Source organism: Neopsephotus bourkii, unplaced genomic scaffold (assembly GCF_033783945.1).
Source record: "Neopsephotus bourkii isolate Nb327-2 ecotype Australia unplaced genomic scaffold, CSIRO-AGI_Nbou_v1 NB_1778, whole genome shotgun sequence".
In the NCBI taxonomy this organism is placed as follows: domain Eukaryota; kingdom Metazoa; phylum Chordata; class Aves; order Psittaciformes; family Psittacidae; genus Neopsephotus; species Neopsephotus bourkii.
This window is the reverse complement of record NW_026902252.1, coordinates 689566-708384: the sequence shown is the minus strand read 5'-3', so window position 1 is coordinate 708384 and position 18819 is coordinate 689566. Positions and strand designations below refer to the sequence as shown.

General features: G+C 61.8%; 3 protein-coding genes across 7 annotated transcripts in view; 1 reads left to right on the top strand and 2 right to left on the bottom strand.

Annotated features, from left to right (window-relative positions):
* The window catches only part of SVBP (small vasohibin binding protein), a 152963-nt gene that overhangs the window by 31054 nt on the left and 103090 nt on the right, over positions 1–18819 (bottom strand). The gene's annotated exons all lie outside the window — the stretch shown is intronic.
* The window catches only part of SLC2A1 (solute carrier family 2 member 1), a 225271-nt gene that overhangs the window by 167914 nt on the left and 38538 nt on the right, over positions 1–18819 (top strand). The window lies entirely within an intron of this gene.
* On the bottom strand, positions 3757–16363 carry PHC2 (polyhomeotic homolog 2). Of its 4 annotated transcripts, none has more exons than XM_061379525.1 (15): positions 16209–16363; positions 13097–13284; positions 12861–13019; positions 12703–12780; positions 11674–11829; positions 11123–11227; positions 10854–11052; positions 9976–10283; positions 8926–9043; positions 7700–7908; positions 7439–7568; positions 7211–7325; positions 6997–7138; positions 6589–6895; positions 3757–3916 (listed from the first exon to the last, which is right to left on the bottom strand). In XM_061379525.1, the coding sequence occupies exons 2-15, from the start codon at positions 13238–13240 to the stop codon at positions 3762–3764; spliced, it is 2325 nt and encodes a 774-aa protein (XP_061235509.1). In that variant the 5' UTR covers positions 13241–13284; positions 16209–16363; the 3' UTR covers positions 3757–3761. The 4 variants fall into 4 exon arrangements, with proteins under 4 accessions (XP_061235509.1, XP_061235511.1, XP_061235512.1 ...); XM_061379527.1 differs by having other exon boundaries at positions 6589–6838; XM_061379528.1 differs by lacking the exons at positions 8926–9043; positions 9976–10283; positions 10854–11052; ... (4 more) ...; positions 13097–13284; positions 16209–16363 and adding an exon at positions 8584–8700.

Genomic DNA, 18819 nt, shown 5'->3' with positions numbered 1-18819 from the left:
ACCAGTGCCAAGGAGGGGGCACATGGCACTGTGGTGGCCACCAGCAGTGAGGACACGGCACTGTGGTGGCCACTAGCAATGGGGACACAGCATCCCTGTGGTCACCAGCAATGGGGACATGGCACCGTGGTTGCCACCGGCAATTGGGACATGGCACTGTGGTAGTCACTAGCGATGGGGACACGGCACTGTGGTGGCCACTGGCAATGGGGACACGGCACTGTGGTGGCCACTAGCAATGGGGACACAGCACCATGGTCGCCACTAGCAATGGGGACATGGCACTGTGGTGGCCACTAGCAATGAGTACATGGCACTGTGGTGGCCACTAGCAATGGGGACATAGCATCCCTGTGGTCACCAGCAATGGGGACATGGCACCGTGGTCGCCACTAGCAATGGGTACACGGCACTGTGGTGGCCACTGGCAATGGGGACATGGCACTGTGGTGGCCACTGGCAATGGGGACATGGCACTGTGGTGGCCACCAGCAATGGGGACATGGCACTGTGGTGGCCTCTATCAATGGGGACATGGCACTGTGGTGGCCACTAGCAATGGGGACATGGCACTGTGGTGGCCACTGGCAATGGGGACATGGCACTGTGGTGGCCACTGGCAATGGGGACATGGCACTGTGGTGGCCACCAGCAATGGGGACATGGCACTGTGGTGGCCTCTATCAATGGGGACATGGCACTGTGGTGGCCACTAGCAATGGGGACATGGCACTGTGGTGGCCACTATCAATGGGGACACGGCACTGTGGTGGCCACTAGCAATGGGGACATGGCACTGTGGTGGCCACTAGCAATGGGGACATGGCACTGTGGTGGCCACTAGCAGTGGCGACATGGCACCGTGGTCGCCACTAGCAATGGGTACACGGCACTGTGGTGGCCACTAGCAATGGGGACATGGCACTGTGGTGGCCACTAGTGATGGGGACATGGCACCGTGGTGGCCACTAGCAATGGGGACATGACACTGTGGTGGCCACTAGCAATGGGGACATGGCACTGTGGTGGCCACTATCAATGGGGACACGGCACTGTGGTGGCCACTAGCAATGGGGACATGGCACTGTGGTGGCCACTAGCAATGGGGACATGGCACTGTGGTGGCCACTAGCAGTGGCGACATGGCACCGTGGTCGCCACTAGCAATGGGACACGGCACTGTGGTGGCCACTAGCAATGGGGACATGGCACTGTGGTGGCCACTAGCAATGGGGACACGGCACTGTGGTGGCCACTAGCAATGGGGACATGGCACTGTGGTGGCCACTAGCAATGGGGACATGGCACTGTGGTGGCCACTAGCAGTGGCGACATGGCACCGTGGTCGCCACTAGCAATGGGTACACGGCACTGTGGTGGCCACTAGCAATGGGGACATGGCACTGTGGTGGCCACTAGTGATGGGGACATGGCACCGTGGTGGCCACTAGCAATGGGGACATGACACTGTGGTGGCCACTAGCAATGGGGACATGGCACTGTGGTGGCCACTAGCAATGGGGACATGGCACTGTGGTGGCCACTAGCAATGGGGACATGGCACTGTGGTGGCCACTAGCAATGGGGACATGGCACCGTGGTGGCCACTAGCAATGGGGACATGGCACCGTGGTGGCCACTAGCAATGGGGACATGGCACTGTGGTGGCCACTAGCAATGGGGACACGGCACTGTGGTGGCCACTAGCAATGGGGACATGGCACTGTGGTGGCCACTAGCAATGGGGACACGGCACTGTGGTGGCCACTAGCAATGGGGACATGACACTGTGGTGGCCACTATCAATGGGTACACGGCACTGTGGTGGCCCCTAGCAATGGAGACATGGCACTGTGGTGGCCACTAGCAATGGGGACATGGCACTGTGGTGGCCACTAGTGATGGGGACATGGCACCGTGGTGGCCACTAGCAGTGGTGACATGGCACTGTGGTGGCCACTAGTGATGGGGACATGGCACCCCTGTGGCCACCAGCAATAAGGACATGGCACTGTGGTGGCCAGCAGCAAGGGGGACATGGCACTGTGGTGGCCAGCAGCAAGGGGGACATGGCAGCACTTTGGCCACCAGCAATGGGGACATGGCAGCACTTTGGCCACCAGCAATGGGGACATAGCACCCCTGTGGCCACCAGCAATGGAGACGTGGCAATGAGGACACAGCAATAGGGACATGGCACCAGGGTCGCCACTAGCAATGGGGGTACAGCGCCATGGTGGCCACCAGCAATGGGGATACATCAGCACTGTGGCCACCAGCAATGGGGACATGGCAGCACTTTGGCCACCAGCAGTGGGGACATGGCAGCCCTGTGGCCACCAGCAATAAGGGCATGGCACCACAGTGGCCACCGGCAATGGGGACATGGAACCATGGTGGCCACCAGCAATGGGGACAGGGCACCATGGTGGCCACCAGCAATGGGGACATGGCAGCACTGTGGCCACCAGGAATGGAGATGTGGCAATGAGGACATAGCAATAGAGACATGGCACCGGGGTCGCCACTAGCAATGGGGGTACGTCACCATGGTGGCCACCAGCAATAAGGACACAGCAGCACTGTGGCCACCAACAATGTGGACATGGCACCATGGTGGCCACTAGCAATGGGGACATAGCAGCCCTGTGGCCACCAGCAATAAGGGCATGGCACCATGGTGGCCACCAGCAATGGGGACAGGGCACCATGGTGGCCACCAGCAATGGGGACATGGCAGCACTGTGGCCACCAGCAATGGGGAACAGCAGCTCTGGACCTGTCACCATCAGAGCCATCACCCCCAAGGCCCCCCAGTGACCACCGCCATCAGCGGGTACCACCCCCAGGACACCCACCCCTATGGGTCCCAGCACCGCCCCCATGGGGCCCAGCACCAGGTCCATGTCACCCCCATGGGTGCCCCCCCCTGTCCCATCCCCCCCACCCTTTTACATCCCCTCTTCAGCCCCCATCTCCCATTGGGACTCATGGAGGGGGGGGACCAGGGCACCCCTCCCCCACCATAGCGACACTTGGGGGGGGGGGAGGGGCCCCCCCGCGTTGTTCCCTTTTAAATGTTTTTTTTTTTTTCTGTGTTTATTAAAAACAAAAAAAAAAAATCAGGAAGGGGAGGGGCCGGGGGGGGGAATCTTCCTTAATTTTTTTTTTTTTTTTTTGCTTTTCTTTTCTTAAAAAGCCCCGGGGGGGGGAGGGGCACGGGGGGGGCCCTGACCTGGGGGTGGGGGGAGGGGCCCACCCCCCCCTCCTCCTCCCTTCATGAGGTGCCCCCAACACAGCCCCATACAAAGGGGGTGATGCCAACTGTGACCCCCCCCCACTCCCCTTCACATTTCCCCATCCCCCCCGTGGGGGGAGCCCCAAAATCCATGCCCCCCCCCCCCCCCCCCAATGACCCCAAATCCCAGCCGGGGGAGGGGGCCCACATTAAGGCAACCGTCCTGCTTCGCCCTGCCGCTGCGGAGGGGGGGGGGGAAAAAGGGGGGGGATGTGGGGACCCCCCCTCCCTGCTGGGGTATTGGGGGGGGGGGGGCTATAGCTCTATAGCTACGGGCTATTTACACACCCTGGGGTACCCAGGGTTGGGTTGTGCTCAGCAGTGACCCCCAATCCCCATCCCTCACCCCCACCCCATCCCCACTTTGATGCCAAGGAGGGGGTTTGGGGGGGGGTAATGGGATGTGTGGGGTGTAAGAGGGGGTGCCCCCCCCCCAAACCCAACCCACCCCACCCCACCGGCTCTAGGAGTCCTTGAGCATGCTGATGCGGGCGTAGATCTTGAGGGCCGGCCCCAGTTTGATGTTCATGGTGCTCATGAGGTGATCCTCCTTGAGCAGCAGCAGCGCCTGCCCGTCGATCTCCTGCGCACGGAACTCCTCCGCGATCTCCTGGCAGCCTATGGGGGGGACCGGGGTCAGAGATACCCCGAAACAGGGTTAGAGACACCAAAATGGGGTCAGAGATACCACAAAAAGGGGTCAGACACCCCATAACAGGGTCAGAGACCCCAAAATGGGGTCAGAGACACCCCATAACAGGGTCAGAGGCCCCAAAAGAGACTCAGAGACACCACAAAAAGGGGTCAGACACCCCATAACAGGGTCAGAGACCCCAAAAGAGGCTCAGAGACACCCCATAACAGGGTCAGAGACCCCAAAAGAGGCTCAGAGACACCCCATAACAGGGTCAGAGACCCCAAAAGAGGCTCAGAGACATTCCATAATAGGGTCAGAGACCCCAAAATGGGGTCAGAGACACCCCATAACAGGGTCAGAGACCCCAAAATTGGGTCAGAGACACCCCATAATAGGGTCAGAGACCCCAAAATAGACTCAGAGACACCCCATAATAGGGTCAGAGATCGCAAAACAGGGTCAGAGTCCCCATAATAGGGTCAGAGACCCCAAAATGGGGTCAGAGACACCCCATAATAGGGTCAGAGACCCCAAAAGAGGCTCAGAGACACCCCATAATAGGGTCAGAGACCCCAAAATGGGGTCAGAGACACCCCATAATAGGGTCAGAGATCCCAAAATGGGCTCAGAGACACCCCATAACAGGGTCAGAGACCCCAAAAGAGGCTCAGAGACACCCCATAACAGGGTCAGAGACCCCAAAATGGGGTCAGAGACACCCCATAATAGGGTCAGAGACCCCAAAAGAGACTCAGAGACACCCCATAACAGGGTCAGAGATCCCAAAATGGGGTCAAAGATGCCCCAAAAGGGGGTCAGAGACATCCCATAACAGGGTCAGAGACCCCAAAATGGGGTCAGAGACCCCAAAAGAAGCTCAGAGACACCCCATAATAGGGTCAGAGATCCCAAAATGGGGTCAAAGATACCCCAAAAAGGGGTCAGACACCCCATAACAGGGTCAGAGACCCCAAAATGGGGTCAGAGACACCCCAAAACAGGGTCAGAGATCCCAAAACAGGGTCAGAGAACCCAAAAGAGGCTCAGAGACACCCCATAATAGGGTCAGAGATCCCAAAATGGGGTCAAAGATACCCCAAAAAGGGGTCAGAGATACCCCCAAAGGGGGGCATAGACCCCAAAAGAGCCTCAGAGACACCCCGAAACAGGGTCACAGATCCCAAAACAGGGTCAAACACCCAAAAAGAGGCTCAGAGACACCCCATAATACGGTCAGAGATCCCAAAATGGGGTCAGAGACATCCCCAAAAGGGGGGCAGAGCCCAAAACAGGGTCAGAGTCACCCCAAAACAGGGTCAGAGACACCCTCAAAAGGGGGTCAGAGATACCCCAAAATGTGCTCAGAGACCCAAAAACAGGCTCAGAGACACCCCCAAAACGGGCTCAGATAGCCCAAAATGGGCTCAGAAACCCCAAAACATGGTCAGAGACCCCAAAACGGGCTAAGAGACCCCAAAACAGGCTCAGAGACCCCAAAATGGGGTCAGATATACCCCAAAAGGGGGTCAGAGATACCCTCAAAATGGGCTCAGAGACACCCCAAAATAGGGTCAGAGATACCCCAAAACAGACACCCCTGGGTTCACAGACACCCCAAAACCCATCTCCCACACCATTGTATTGGGGGGCTCTCACTGCTCTTCTCCCTCCACTCACCCCCATGGTTGTGGGGTGCCCCTCGCAAACATCCCAAAACCACCCCCTTATGTGGGTGTCCCTCAGGAACACCCCAAAAAACACTTCCCCCCTGCCCTATGCCCCAAATCACCCACCCCGTGGTTATGGGGTGACCCCCTTTGCTGCTCCTCACCCTTTGTTCAGAAACACCCCAAACCCACCTCTCACTCCATGGTTTTGGGGTCACCCCTCTCTGCTCCTCATCCCAAACCCCACCTCTTACACCATAGTTATGGGGTCACCCCTCTCTGCTCCTCATCCCAAACCCAACCCTCACTCCATGCTTATGGGGTCACCCCTCTCTGCTCCTCACCCCAAACCCACCCCTCACTCCATGGTTATGGGGTTATCTCTCTCTGCTCCCCATCCTAAACTCACCTCTCACACCATACTTATGGGGTCACCCCTCTCTGCTCCTCACCCCAAACCCAATCCTCACTCCATGGTTATGGGGTCACCCCTCTCTGCTCCTCACCCCAAACCCAATCCTCACTCCATGCTTATGGGGTGACCCCTCTCTGCTCCCCACCCCAAACCCAATCCTCACTCCATGCTTATGGGGTCACCCCTCTCTGCTCCCTATCCCAAACCCAATCCTCACTCCATGGTTATGGGGTCACCCCTCTCTGCTCCTCACCCCAAACTCCACCCCTCACACCATAGTTATGGGGTGATCCCTCTCTGCTCCTCACCCCAAACCCACCCCTCACTCCATACTTATGGGGTCACCCCTCTCTGCTCCTCACCCCAAACCCACCCCTCAATCCATGCTTATGGGGTTACCCCTCTGCTCCCCATCCCAAACTCACTCCATGGTTATGGGGTCACCCCTCTCCACTCCTCACCCCAAACTCCACCCCTCACACCATAGTTATGGGGTCACCCCTCTCTGCTCATCACCACCCCCCCAACCCCCCCACCCCCCAGTTTGGGGTTGCCCATCCCGGCTCCGCACCGGGCAGCGAGCGGATGAACTCATAGACATCCTCCACGTTCCACTTGCTGGGTTCACTGGGCAGGAAGCGGTGCCCGATCCCGGGCAGGTCCCGGACGTGCACATCGGGGAGCTCCATATCCCGTAGCTCCAGGTCCCGCTCGCCCTGGCGCCGGCGAGAGGTGGAGGAGCTGGCGGAGATGGGCGACAGCGGCTCCTCGTAGCTGGAGTTATCGGAGCAGCGGCTCGAGTCCTCCTGGCTGTGGTTGAGCTGCAACGACGCCGTCACCGAAAGAGGCACCGAACCCGGCGGCAGAGACACCGGTGGCTGCGGGGATGGAGCAGCGCCGGCCTCATGTGGGTGCATGCATGGGGGACCCCCCCCCCATCTTCCCCATTATGTTCCAAAGGGGTGAACCCCACTCTCACCTGCTTCTTGGTGTCTTTGCTGAGCGCTGGCAGCGTCCCCTTGCAAGCACGACGCCGGCCATGGGGGGGACCACCGGGTTTCTGCAGCTTGCTGCGGTCCGGGTGGAACAAACCCACCCGCTTCGTGCAGCCCACGTTGTACCTATGGGGTGATGGCGGTGGGGTTAGGGTCTTATGGGGTGCGCTGGTTACGTTTTGGGGGGTGTTTTCGCACCTTTTGGCACAAGCCATGGAGCAGAAGCGCTTGGAGCGCTTGAACTTGTAAGCGAAGTCGACGCGGCCGCAGAGCTCGCACTTCAGTTTGGGGGGGTTCCCCTCTTCTTTGGATTCTGGGGGGCGCAGAGGGACGCCCAGAGAGAGAAACGCAACCAGCTCAGCCTTAAGGACAAACCCCAACCTGTTCCCAATAGCACCCCATCGGTTTGGGGGGGCCGGGCGCTACCTTGGAGATAGGGCTCCTCCATCTCGGAGTCGGTGGTGGTGGTGTTGTCCTGCGGTGGGAGCTTCTCAGCCAGCAGCTCCTGCGCATACTTCTTCTTCAGGTTCCCCACCAGCAACGAGGAGCGCCCCACCTGCGATGGGACAACACCAATGGGTGCCCCCTAAACCAACCCCCGCCCTCCCGTTCCCTAAACACACACACACACAACCCAGGCTCAACGGAGCCCCAAAGAACCAAAGACCCGTGTGGAAATAACGTTACCGGGAACGGTTCTGCCCCTTCCTGGATGACGAAGCCCTCGATAACGTGGGTGAGGATCTGCGGTTTCACGATGGCCTGAGGCGGTTTGTTCTCACCATTCTGGGGGGCAGCGCCGGCGACGGTGGAGGCAGAGCTGCCGGTGCCCGAGGTCATGCCGGGAACGCTGGCGAGGGCCGGCGGCTGGGCATGAAGGCGCTCTGCGGGCGGCTCTAACGGGGGGGGGGCACACACACAGACACACACACGGTGGTTACGGGGGACGCGGTGACGCCGGCGCTGACGCCGGCATTACCATACAGCTGGGCGGCGGGGGGGCGGCGGAGCAGCTGCTGCCGCTCCCGTGCGGGCCCGGGAGGCACCGGTACAGCCCCAAGGCGCTGCGGTAAAGGCGGGGAGGAGACATCCGACCCCCCCCCTTGGTGGGGCACACAGAGCCCCCCACAACACCCCGGAGAGCCCCGCCGGGACTCAAGGCGGTCCCAGAGCGACCGAACCACCCCGGTGCGAGCCGGGGTCCCCATGGAAGGACCGGGGTGTCCCCATAAGGCCCTCTCTGTCCCAGTGAGACCCGTTACACCCCGGGAAGGCCCCGTTCCCCCCCGCACGGCCCGGTGCGGCCCCGGCAGGCCTCGCTAGGCCCCGGTAGGCCGCGGCACCTTTGTCCGGCGGCGGCTCCCGCTCCCCCGGCCCCTACCTGCGCCCAGGCCGGGGCTGCGGAGCCGGGACCGGCAGCGGGGGGTGGCGGTGGTGGCGGCGGCGGGGGGGCGGATGCGGAAGTGAGGTCAGCGCCCGCCCGCTACCGCCGCCGCCCCGCCGGGCCGAGTCGGGCCGGGCCAGGCCGAGGCGCACCGAGGCGGGGCTGGGCCGGGCCGGGCCGCACTCACCGGCGGCGCTCAGCGGCTCGGCGGCCCCATGGCGCGGACAAAGGCGGCGCAGGGCGGGCGGCGGCGGCGGCGCAGCGCGGACAAAGGCGGCGGCAGCGGCGGGGCCGGGCCGGGGCGGCGGCGGCGGCTGCTGCGCGGGGGAAGGGCGGGGCCTGGCGCAGGGCACGCCCCCCGCGCGCTCCTATTGGCCGCCGCCGCGCGCGCGCCCACGCCGCCGCGGGGGCGTGGCCTCCGAGAGGCGTGGCTTATACAGGGGCGTGGCTACAGCGCCGGTGCCCGCAATTGGCGCGAACGCTCCGCGCCCCTTCCTCGTCGCCGGTACCGACGGCCCCTGGGTCTTACCGTGCACCGGGGGCCGCTCGCCGTCGGGGGGGCCCGGAGGGGCGGCGGGGGGGTTGGCGGCGCTGCTCGGGGCCGGTGGCGGGTCCCGGCGGGAGCCCTCGGGGACGGCGGGTGGGGGCTGCGGGGACGGGGGACATGGACACACACACACGGGTGTGCGGTCAGGGGGGGCCTGCACACGCGTGTGGGGGAAGCAGGCACGTGTTTACACACACACATACATCCACACACGTTAATGTGCATGCTTGCATGTGTGTGACCTGGCACACGTGTGCTCACGCTTACATGGTGGGTCTGTCACAAGTGTACACACACAGGTACATGGCCCACGCCTACAGACACACGTGTAGCATGCACACAGACACGTGTGTGCGTGCACCTAGCTGACCCATGCACACACATGTGCAAGGATCCAGCACACATGGAGCTCATGCATAGAGCAGGTGCATGCACACCACCCTCCCCCACGTGCACAGCCCCCATGCATGCACATGTGCAAGAACATGTCTGCACATGGGTGTGCACAGAGCAGGCACACACATGCAGGGGTGAGGCAAACCTTCACACACATGTGCATGGGTCTGGTACACCTGGATTAAGCACACATGCACACACATGCAGAGATCAGGAGTACATGTGCACATGTATGTGCATGGATCAGGGCAGCGGGCTCACACACAACGTGCATGGACCAGGTGCCTACTGCACATGCATACGCATGGATCAGTGATCCATGGATCAAGCACACATGGACACACATGTGCATGGATTACACACATGCACACACAGATGTGCACAGACTACACCCATGTGCACAGATCAGGTACATGTGTGCACACATGTGCACCAGATGCACACACATGTGCACGGACCACTTGTACACGCACACACATGCAGGGCTCTGGCCTGTGTGCATGCACACACACGTGGGGCTCACACACACACACGTGGGGCTCGTGCACACCTGCACCCCCCCACTGTTGCACACACATGTAAAGGGCTCATGCCCCAGGGGGGGTTTGGGGGGGGGGGGGCCGGGGTGCCCCTCACCGTGGCGCCGGGCGGCTGCAGCTGCAGGATGACGGCCGAGGCGTGCTGGAACTTGCGGGGGGCTGCGTGGCCATTGGGGGGGCCACCCTCACCCCCCGGCCCCAAGGGGACCCCGGCCTTGGGCTGTGGGGCTGGGCCGGGGCTGGCGGGGGGCAGTGGATGCAGTTGGGGGGCAGCAGGGGGGCCCGGGGGGGGCTGCCCGCGGGGGGGCAGTGGCTGCTGCTGGATCACAAACTGCTGCGGCTGCTGCGGCTGCATCGGCTTCGGCGGCTGCTGCACGAACTGGGGGGGCTGCAGCGGGGCGTAGGCTGCGGAGACAGGGACCCCCCCTTGGCACCAGCACCTCAGCCCCAAAGGACCCCAACCCCAGGATCCCCCCCCCCCCCATAAGGCTCATCCTCACTCATTCATCCATTCACTCTGGTTCCTACTGCCAAACTGCTGTGCCAACAGGAACAGGTCCCACCCCATTGTGTCCCCTTGATTTTGTGGGTAACACCAGCGCATCACCCCATGGGGTCCCCAGGCCCACACCTCACTGCTCCAACCCCCTGCACAGGCTCACCCTAGAAGCCCCTATAGGTGCTGCGGGTGCCAAAACCCTCCCAGGCACCCTCAGAGAGGGTGGGTTGACCCACAAGCACCCAAAGACAAGCAGGAAGCCAACGTATAGGCAACACCAGTCCAGGCCATCATTAGGTTTCAGGGTGAACACCCCACACAGGCTGCTCTGCTGAGGGTTGAGGCCCCCCCTGCCCTGACTTTGAGCCCCCGAGGTGGTGATGAAACCCCCCTGGAGTGGGTTTTGGGGCTCCTGCCCCACACAGGGCACAGAGCCCCTCATTAGGTTTCAGAGTGAACCCGGCCGCAGCACTTACCTGTGGCAGCAGCGGGGGCAGCGGCGCGGGCCAGGGGATGGGCACGGGCATCGGGGGGCTCGGCCTTCTTGAGGTGCTCAGTAGGGGGGTCTGGAGGGGGTCCTCGGGGGGGACCAGCACGGGGGGGTGCCCCGCCGGGGGGCTTCATGGCCAGGGCGGGGAGGTGGGGGCCGGCAGGGCGCAGGGCCAGGCTGTGCACCTGCAACAGCAGTGGGTCAGGGGGGGCTGGGGGTTGTTGGGGGGCTGGAGGTGGGGATTGGGGGACTCACCTGGGGGGCAGCAGGCGGTGGGGCAGGCGGTGGGGCCGGCGGTGGGGCTGGAGCGGGGCTCTCAGGCCGGACGGCGCTGACGGGGCCCGTGGGTGTGAAGATGAGCTGGGGGGGCAGAGAGAGGGCATGGGGGACCCCGATGTGGGGAGGACACCCCATTTGTGTCCCATTCCCTCCCTTCCATGTCCCTATGGACAGTGGGTCTCGAGCAGCCCACAGGCCCTGGCCACCCTGCTGTGGGACAACGCGTCCCAGGCAAGCCACATGCATGGGTACCCAATGGGTCAGGGACCCTCTAGGGTACTGGCCACTCTGCAATGGGACCATGGGGACCCCATAAGTCCTGGTCACCCCACAGTGGAATAATGAATACCAATTAGGTCCTCGGCACCCCATAACTAGATGATGGGCACCCTAAGGATCCTGACCACCTCACTCATGGATGATGTCCACCCTGCAGGGAGGCTCTAGGTGTGCTGCCCACCCTGCAATGGGACCATACAAGTGAAAGAGCACCCAGTAGGTGCTGCCCACCCCCGGTGCCCCCTTACCATCTGTGCCCGCAGGTACATCTGGGCCTGGCTGGCGGTGAGGGCGGGCGAGGCGGCGTTGCCCAGCAGCACAGCCTGTTGTGCCATGCCGGCTGCACCGGGTGCCACGCTCTGCGCCCGCGTCAGCAGCTGCGCTGGTGATGGGGACAGGTTCATCTGCACCGAGACGGGGCCGGTTGTGCCGTGTTGGGGTATGGGGAGGGATGGGATAGAATCACAGAATGAACCAGGCTGGAAAACACCTTTAGGATCACCCAGTCCAACCATTCCCACCACTGCCCCATGGCACTGAGGGTGTGTGAGCACTTGCAGGGACGGTGCCTGCAGCCCTGCCCTGGGCAGCCTGTTCCAATGCCTGAGCACCCTCTGGGGCAGGAACTGTTCCTCAGCTCCATCTAACCCTGCCCTGGTGCAGCTTGAGGCCGGTTCCTCTTGTCCCATCCCTTGTTCCTTGGGAGCAGAGCCCAGCCCCTCCTGGCTCCATCCTCCTGTCAGGCAGTTGGAGGCAGCCATCAGGTCCCCCCTGAGCCTTCTCTTCTCCAGAGTGAACCCCCAGGTCCCTCAGCCCTTCCCCATCACCCCTGTGCTCCAGGCCCTGCACCAGCTCCATTCCCTTCTCTGGCCCTGCTCCAGCCCCTCAATGTCTCTCCTGTAGTGAGGGCCCAGAGCTGAACACAGGATTCGAGGTGCAGCCTCACCAGTGCCCAGTGCAGGGGCACAATCCCTGCCCTGGCCCTGCTGCCGCACTGGTGCTGACCCAGGCCAGGATGCTGGGGGCTTCCTGGGCACAAGCTGCTCATGTTCAGCTCCATCAATCAGCACCTCCAGGTCCTTTTCCATGAGCAGCTTCCAGCTGCTCTTCCCCAAGCCTGGAGCATTGCAGGGGGTTGTTGTGACCCAAGTGCAAGACCCAGCACTAAGCCTTGTTGAACCTCATCCCACCGCTCCAACCCACCCAGATCCCTCTGCAGAGCTTTCTGCCCTCCAGGATGTGACAGGAGGGATGGGATGGATGGACTGGGCACTCACCGTGGGCTGCTGCGCCGGTGCTGCTTGGGTGCTGTTACCCCCCGAGGAGCTGCTCTGCCTGTTGGCCGCCAGACTGGCCTGTGAACAGCACCGAGCATCACCCTCCTGCCACCCCGCAGCACCCATGGGTGCCACCAGCGCCACCCATGAGCCCTTACCTGCTGCACAGCGGCCAGGCTCTGAAGCTGGGCACTGGTGAGGTGCTGCTGCTGCAGCGCTGCCGTCTGCAGCATGAGATGCTGCTGCTGCGCCGCATACATCTGCTGCAGGTACTGCGCCGCCGTGTTGGGCTGCCGGTGCAGCGCCTGCTGGATCACCTACAGCGGGGGGGGGGGGGTGATGTGGGTCCTGGGCTGCACCCCCAAAACCCCAACCCCGGCCCCACGTCCCTCACCTGCACCGTCTGCCGGTCGGGGATGCCGCTGTACACGGAGATCTGGGGCGCCGCCGGGCGCGCCGTGCCGGTGCTGTTGGGTGTTGTGGCAGTGCCACCGGCGCTGCTGGAGGCCGGAGCTGCCGGGAGCTGCTCGTTGTCCATGGCGCGGAGCCGGGCGCCGTGGGGCTGCGGGGGTCAGGCGGGAGCTGTGGGGAGATGGGGCACGGTTACGGTGTGGTATCACTGGGGGTTATGGCGCTGCACTGGGGGCTGAGGGATGGAGGAAAGGGGTGGATGGAGAGAGGGGGGGATGAAGGCATGGCTGCAGGAGGGACAGAGGAAGGATGGAGGAGGAGGGGGATGGATGGACAGAAGGAAAGAAGAAGGGAAACAGGGCAAGAGGGAAGGACAGAAGGAGGCCAGGAGAGAAGGAAGTAGGAAAGGGATGGAAGAGATCAAATACCAAGGGGAGGATGGAAGGAGGGAGGGAAGGAAGGAGGAGTGGACAGGCTGAGAACACTGGGGCTGTTCAGCCTGGAGAAGAGAAGCTGCGTGGAGACATCAGAGCAGCTTCCAGTGTCTACAAGGATGCTGGAGAGGGACTCTTCATCAGCGACTGGAGCAATAGGACAAGGGGTGATGGGTTCAGACTGAAACAGGGGATGTTCAGGTTGGAGATAAGGCAGAAGCTCTTCCCTGTGAGGGTGCTGAGGCGCTGGCACAGGGTGCCCAGAGAAGCTGTGGCTGCCCCATCCCTGGCAGTGCTCAAGGCCAGGTTGGACACAGGGGCTTGGAGCAAGCTGCTCCAGTGGAAGGGGTCCCTGCCCATGGCAGGGGTTGGAGCTGGAGGAGCTTTGAGCTCCCTTCCAACCCAAACCAGTCTGGGATTCTATGACAGAATGAAGGACGGATTGACGTAGGAAAGGGATGAATGGAAGGAAGGACAGAGAAACAGAGAGGAGGAGGACAGGGATAGCGAGTAGGACCACCAGAGGAAAGGATGGGCAGAACAAAAGAGGAAAGGCATGGAAGGACAGAGTAAGTACAGATGGAAGGACAGGAGGGACCAATGGATGGACAGAAGGGCAGACAGACGGAATGAAGGCCAGATGGAAGTAGGAGAGGGACACAGGGGTGGAAGGAAGGATGGATAGTGGGAACAGACAAAGGGGAGGAAAATGGAAGGAAGGATTAGACAGACATAGGAGAGGGATGAATGGACAGAAGGAAGGGATGTTAGGATGGGAAGACAACAGGGACAGAAGGCAGTGCCATCATCGACACAGCCACCACAGTTGCCACGAGGCTCCACGGTCACCAACAGCCACCCATAGCCACCACTCTCACCAAGTAACTTCTGTTACCTGTCTGTGGCACCCAGACCATGGGTGCCACCAGGATGGGTGCCACCACCATGGCAACAGGCCCAGCAGTGCAGGGCGCTGCAGACCATGGACAGCAGCCATGGTGGGTGGTTTGGTGGCCACGGCCCCCATAGCAGCCACCCCCAGCCTCAGCACAGCACCCATACGTGGCAGTGACATCCCTGCCTTGGTGGCCTGTGGGGCTGTGTCCATTTGGGAAGCCATGGACACATTTCCCCACTGGTGGCACTGGGTGCCACGGAGCCATCACGGTGACCAACACAGGGGACCACGCTGGGACAATCCAGAGCCAATCCCAGCAGGAAGAGCCCCCATCACCCATGTGGCATGGGTCTGAGCCCCCATGCTCACCCATAGCAACCCTCCTTGGGGGAAACGCACTTCTGAACCCCCAAAACCCATGAAACCCACTCAAAATTAACAAAACCAGGAGGAATTCATGTATTGGGTGGGGGCACAGCGCTAGAACCCTCCTAAGCTGAGCCCATAATGGGGGTGGCAAAAGGATGGGGGCAATTATAGTGTGGGGGGGTGCTTATATGGAGGGTGGGCTCAGATAGAGGGGGAATAGGATAGAAGGGGAAAATGGGAAAGAAGAGGATGGGCTACTGGGGAATGGAATAGAGGGGGGATGGGATAGCTGGGGGCATGATGGGATAGTGGAGGAAAGGATAGGGATAGCGGAAAGGGAATAAGATGGGGGGAATGGGACACTGGGGGGGAGAACGAGATAGAGGGAGATGAGATACGAAGGGGTGTGGATGGGATAGAAGGTGTGGGATACAGGGGGTGTGTGCTGTGATATAGGGGGTAGGATATTGGGGTGCAGGATGTGCAGTAGAGGGGGGTGGATGGGAAAGAACACACAGGAAATGACACTGCAGGGGTAATAAGGTGGAACAGCGAGTGCTGGAATGGGAATGGGGGACAAAACCAGGGGAGGGGGTGCAGGGTGGGGGGTATAATGGGGGGGAGGCTACAATGGGGGCGGTTATAACCAGGGAGTATAAGGGGGGGGGATATAATAAGGGGAGGGCTATAAGTGGGGGGAATATAATAAGGGGAGGCTATAAGTGGAGGGGATATAATAAGGGGAGGGCTATAAGTGGGGGGGAATCTAATAAGGGGAGGGCTATAAGTGGGGGGGAATATAACAAGGGGAGGGCTATAAGTGGGGGGGATATAACAAGGGGAGGGCTATAAGTGGGGGGGGATATAACAAGGGGAGGGCTATAAGTGGGGGGGGAATATAACAAGGGGAGGGTTATAAGTGGGGGGGAATATAATAAGGGGAGGGCTATAAGTGGGGGGTATAGGACGGGTAGCTACAGTGGGGGGGGTGGTTGTAACGGTGAGATCTATAATAGATGGAGGACTATAACTAGGGGGAATAGAGGGGGGGAGGCTATAAAGGGGAAGGGGGCCATAAATAACTAGGGGGGGAAAGGCTATAAAGGGGAGGGGGCTTTAAGAGGGGGTTATAACGGGGGAAGAGGGCCATAACTGGGAGTTATAATGGGGGGGCTATAAAGGGAGGGCACAATGGGGGGGTACAACAGGGGCTCCAGTGTTGCGCAGGCCCGCGGTGGGTAAACTGAGGCACGGCGCAGGGCGCATGCGCGGCCCCCCCTCACCTCACTCACTCTCACACACACACACCCCCAACCCCCCCCCGCCATGGGCCCCGGCCCCGGCCCGGCCCAGACAAAGCGGCCGGGGCCCGGTAGCGGCGGCGAGCACGGTACCTGCGGCCCGGTCGGAGCGGGCCCCGCCGGGCTCGGCCATGTCGCGGCGGGCAGCGGGGGGTGTCCGGTTGTCCCGGGGTCCCGGGGCCGCTCCCTCCTCCCTCAGGCGGCGGCGCGGCGGCCCCGACGCCAGAGCTCATTTGCATTCCTCCGCGCGTCACGTGGCACCGCCCTGGCCAATCACGGACACGCCCGCCACGGAGGACACGCCCACCGAGCCCCGCGCCCGCCGCGCGACGGCGGCCGCCGCTCGCGCCTCGCCATGGCAACGTGGGGAGGGGAGGGGGGGGCGGTCGCTATGGCAACGGTGGGGTTGGGGGGGGAAGACCCGGTGAGGGGGACACCGGTACCGGTGATGTCCGGGGTCACCCGGGGTCACCCCGCCGGGATCCAGGGCCGGGTGCAGCGGCGGAGGGGGGGTGAGGGGTGGTCCCTGGGGTCATCCAGGGTCACCCGGGGGCTCCCCAGGGGATGCCCGGTACCGGAGGATGCTGCCCCATGAGGATGCTGGCCCCGGTCCGGTGCTGCCTGGGGTCATTCAGGGTCACGCTGGGTTAATACCGGCGCCGTGCCACGGTGGCACCGGTCCCTGTGGGTTATCCAGGGTCACCCCGGGGGTGCTCGGAGCCGGGACCGGTAGGATGCTGAACAGGAGGGGTGGTGGCACCGGTCCCCGGTATTGATCGGGGTCATTCAGGGTCACCCCGGGGGTGCCCATTGCCGGTACCGGTAGGATGCTGCACCGGAGGGGTGCTGACACCGGTCCTCGGTGTCCCTTGGTGTTGCCTGGGGTCACCTGGGGTCACGCCGGTACTGCCTATGGGGGAGCGCCTGGCCGGTACCGGCAGGATACCGGTGTCCCCGTGCTGCCTGGGGTCACTCCGGGGGTGCCCAGGGCCCGGTATCACCCGGTACCGCGGTGCAGGGTTGGTGGCACCGGTTCCGGTGTTGCCTGAGGTCACCCCGGTGCTGCCTGGGGTTCACCGGAGTGCCCGGGACTGGGACCAGTGAGTGCCACCAGTTGGGGGCACTTCGGACCCATCCACCCGCAGCGGGTCCGGGGATGGATCCGGGAGGGTCCATAGCGCCGGGGTGGGGGGGCTGGAGAAGGGGAGCACCCGCTCCGGACGGGCTCGGGGGTGCAAAAGGACTCGAGGATTTGGGGGGGCACTGGGAGGTACTGGGGGGAGCGGAGCGGTTGGGAGGGCACCGGAGGCTGTAGGAGCTATGGGGGGACCCCAGGGAAGCAAACTGGGGGCGCTGGGCCCCCCTTTGGGCTTCACGCTGCTGCCACCTGAGGGCGCTGCCTCCCGCGCCGGGCCTGGGCCCCCTATGGTGTGCCGGAGCCGCCCCATTGCTCCATCGCTCCAATGATTCTTTGCTCCATCGCTTCCATGCTCCCGTTCCCTCTTTTCCCCTTTCCCCCTCTTTTTTTTATTTCCCCCCCTTTTTTATCTTTTCCCTTTATTATTTCCTTAATTTTTTAAAATTTTCTTATTTTCCCCCCTTTTCTCCCCTTTTTCACTTTTAGCTCTTTTCTTCTTTGCACCTTTTTTCCCCCCTTTCCCCCCTTTTTTCCTCCTTTTTTTCCTTTTTCCCTTTTTCATCTTTTCCTTTTTTGCCCTTTTCCCATTTTCCTCTTTTCACTCTTTTCTTACTTTTTTCTTTTCCTTTGCCCCCTTTTTTCCCCTTTTTCCTTTTTTCCCCTTTTGCCATTTCCCCCCTTTTTCCCTTTGCCCCTTCCTTCTTCCTCCTTTTTTCCTTCCCCCCCTTTTTCCTTCTTTTCACCCCTTTTCCCCATTCCTTCCCTTTTTCCCTTCTTTTCCCCCCTTCCCTCCCCTTTTTCCATCCCTTCACCCCCTTACCTTTCTTCCCCCTTCTCCCTCCCTTTCCCCCCCCTTCCCCCCAATTTTTCCCACCTCCCCCTCCTTTCTATCCCCTTTTCCCCCCCTTTTCCCTCAGGACCTCCTGGGGGCCCTGTGTATGGCCCAAACCGAGCCCTTTTCAACCCAAACCCGCTTGCCCGGGGATGACATCCCCCATCTTTCCCATTGGGTACCACCCAGTGGTACCCAACGATGCCCACCGGGCACCACCCAGTGGTACCCAACGATGCCCACCGGGTACCACCCAGTGGTACCCAACGATGCCCACCGCCCAAAGCTCCATCAAACCTCAGAGCGCTGCTTCACTTTGGGGTCCCCATCCCGCATCCCTCACCCCATCCCCACATCACACCCCACACCCCCCCCAAAAACGCAGGACCCCCGATGCTCCCCGCGGGCCCCGTGCCACGATGATGCCGGTGGGATGCAATTCCCCATCGCTCCGGGGAACCGGGCAGGAAAAGCTTTTAACCAAAACTGCGCATTGTGTCCGCGCAGCGGGGCCCCCATTGAGCTCCCAACACGCCCAGGGCTGGGTTTCCAGCCGGAAATTTCCCTCTAAACGTACAAAAAAAGCCAATTTCTGCCCCCCCCCCCCGTAATAAAGGATGGGGGGGAATGAGGGGGGTAAATTCCGGTGCGTTCGGGCTCGGCAAATATTTGTGTGGTTCAAAAAGGTCCCGAGGGAACAAAGCGCGGACGCGGCGCGGCCCGAACAATGGAGC

Bases quoted from the DNA above. Each gene is read 5' to 3' on its own strand.
- PHC2 (XM_061379525.1), bottom strand. From the start codon at position 13,240: ATGGACAACGAGCAGCTCCCGGCAGCTCCGGCCTCCAGCAGCGCCGGT. The intron at 9,044-9,975 runs GTGAGGGGCACC...CCGTCCCCGCAG, and splicing joins TGCAGCCGCCCGGCGCCACG to CCCCCACCCGCCGTCCCCGA. The intron at 7,326-7,438 runs GTAGCGCCCGGC...TGCGCCCCCCAG, and splicing joins GGAGGAGCCCTATCTCCAAG to AATCCAAAGAAGAGGGGAAC.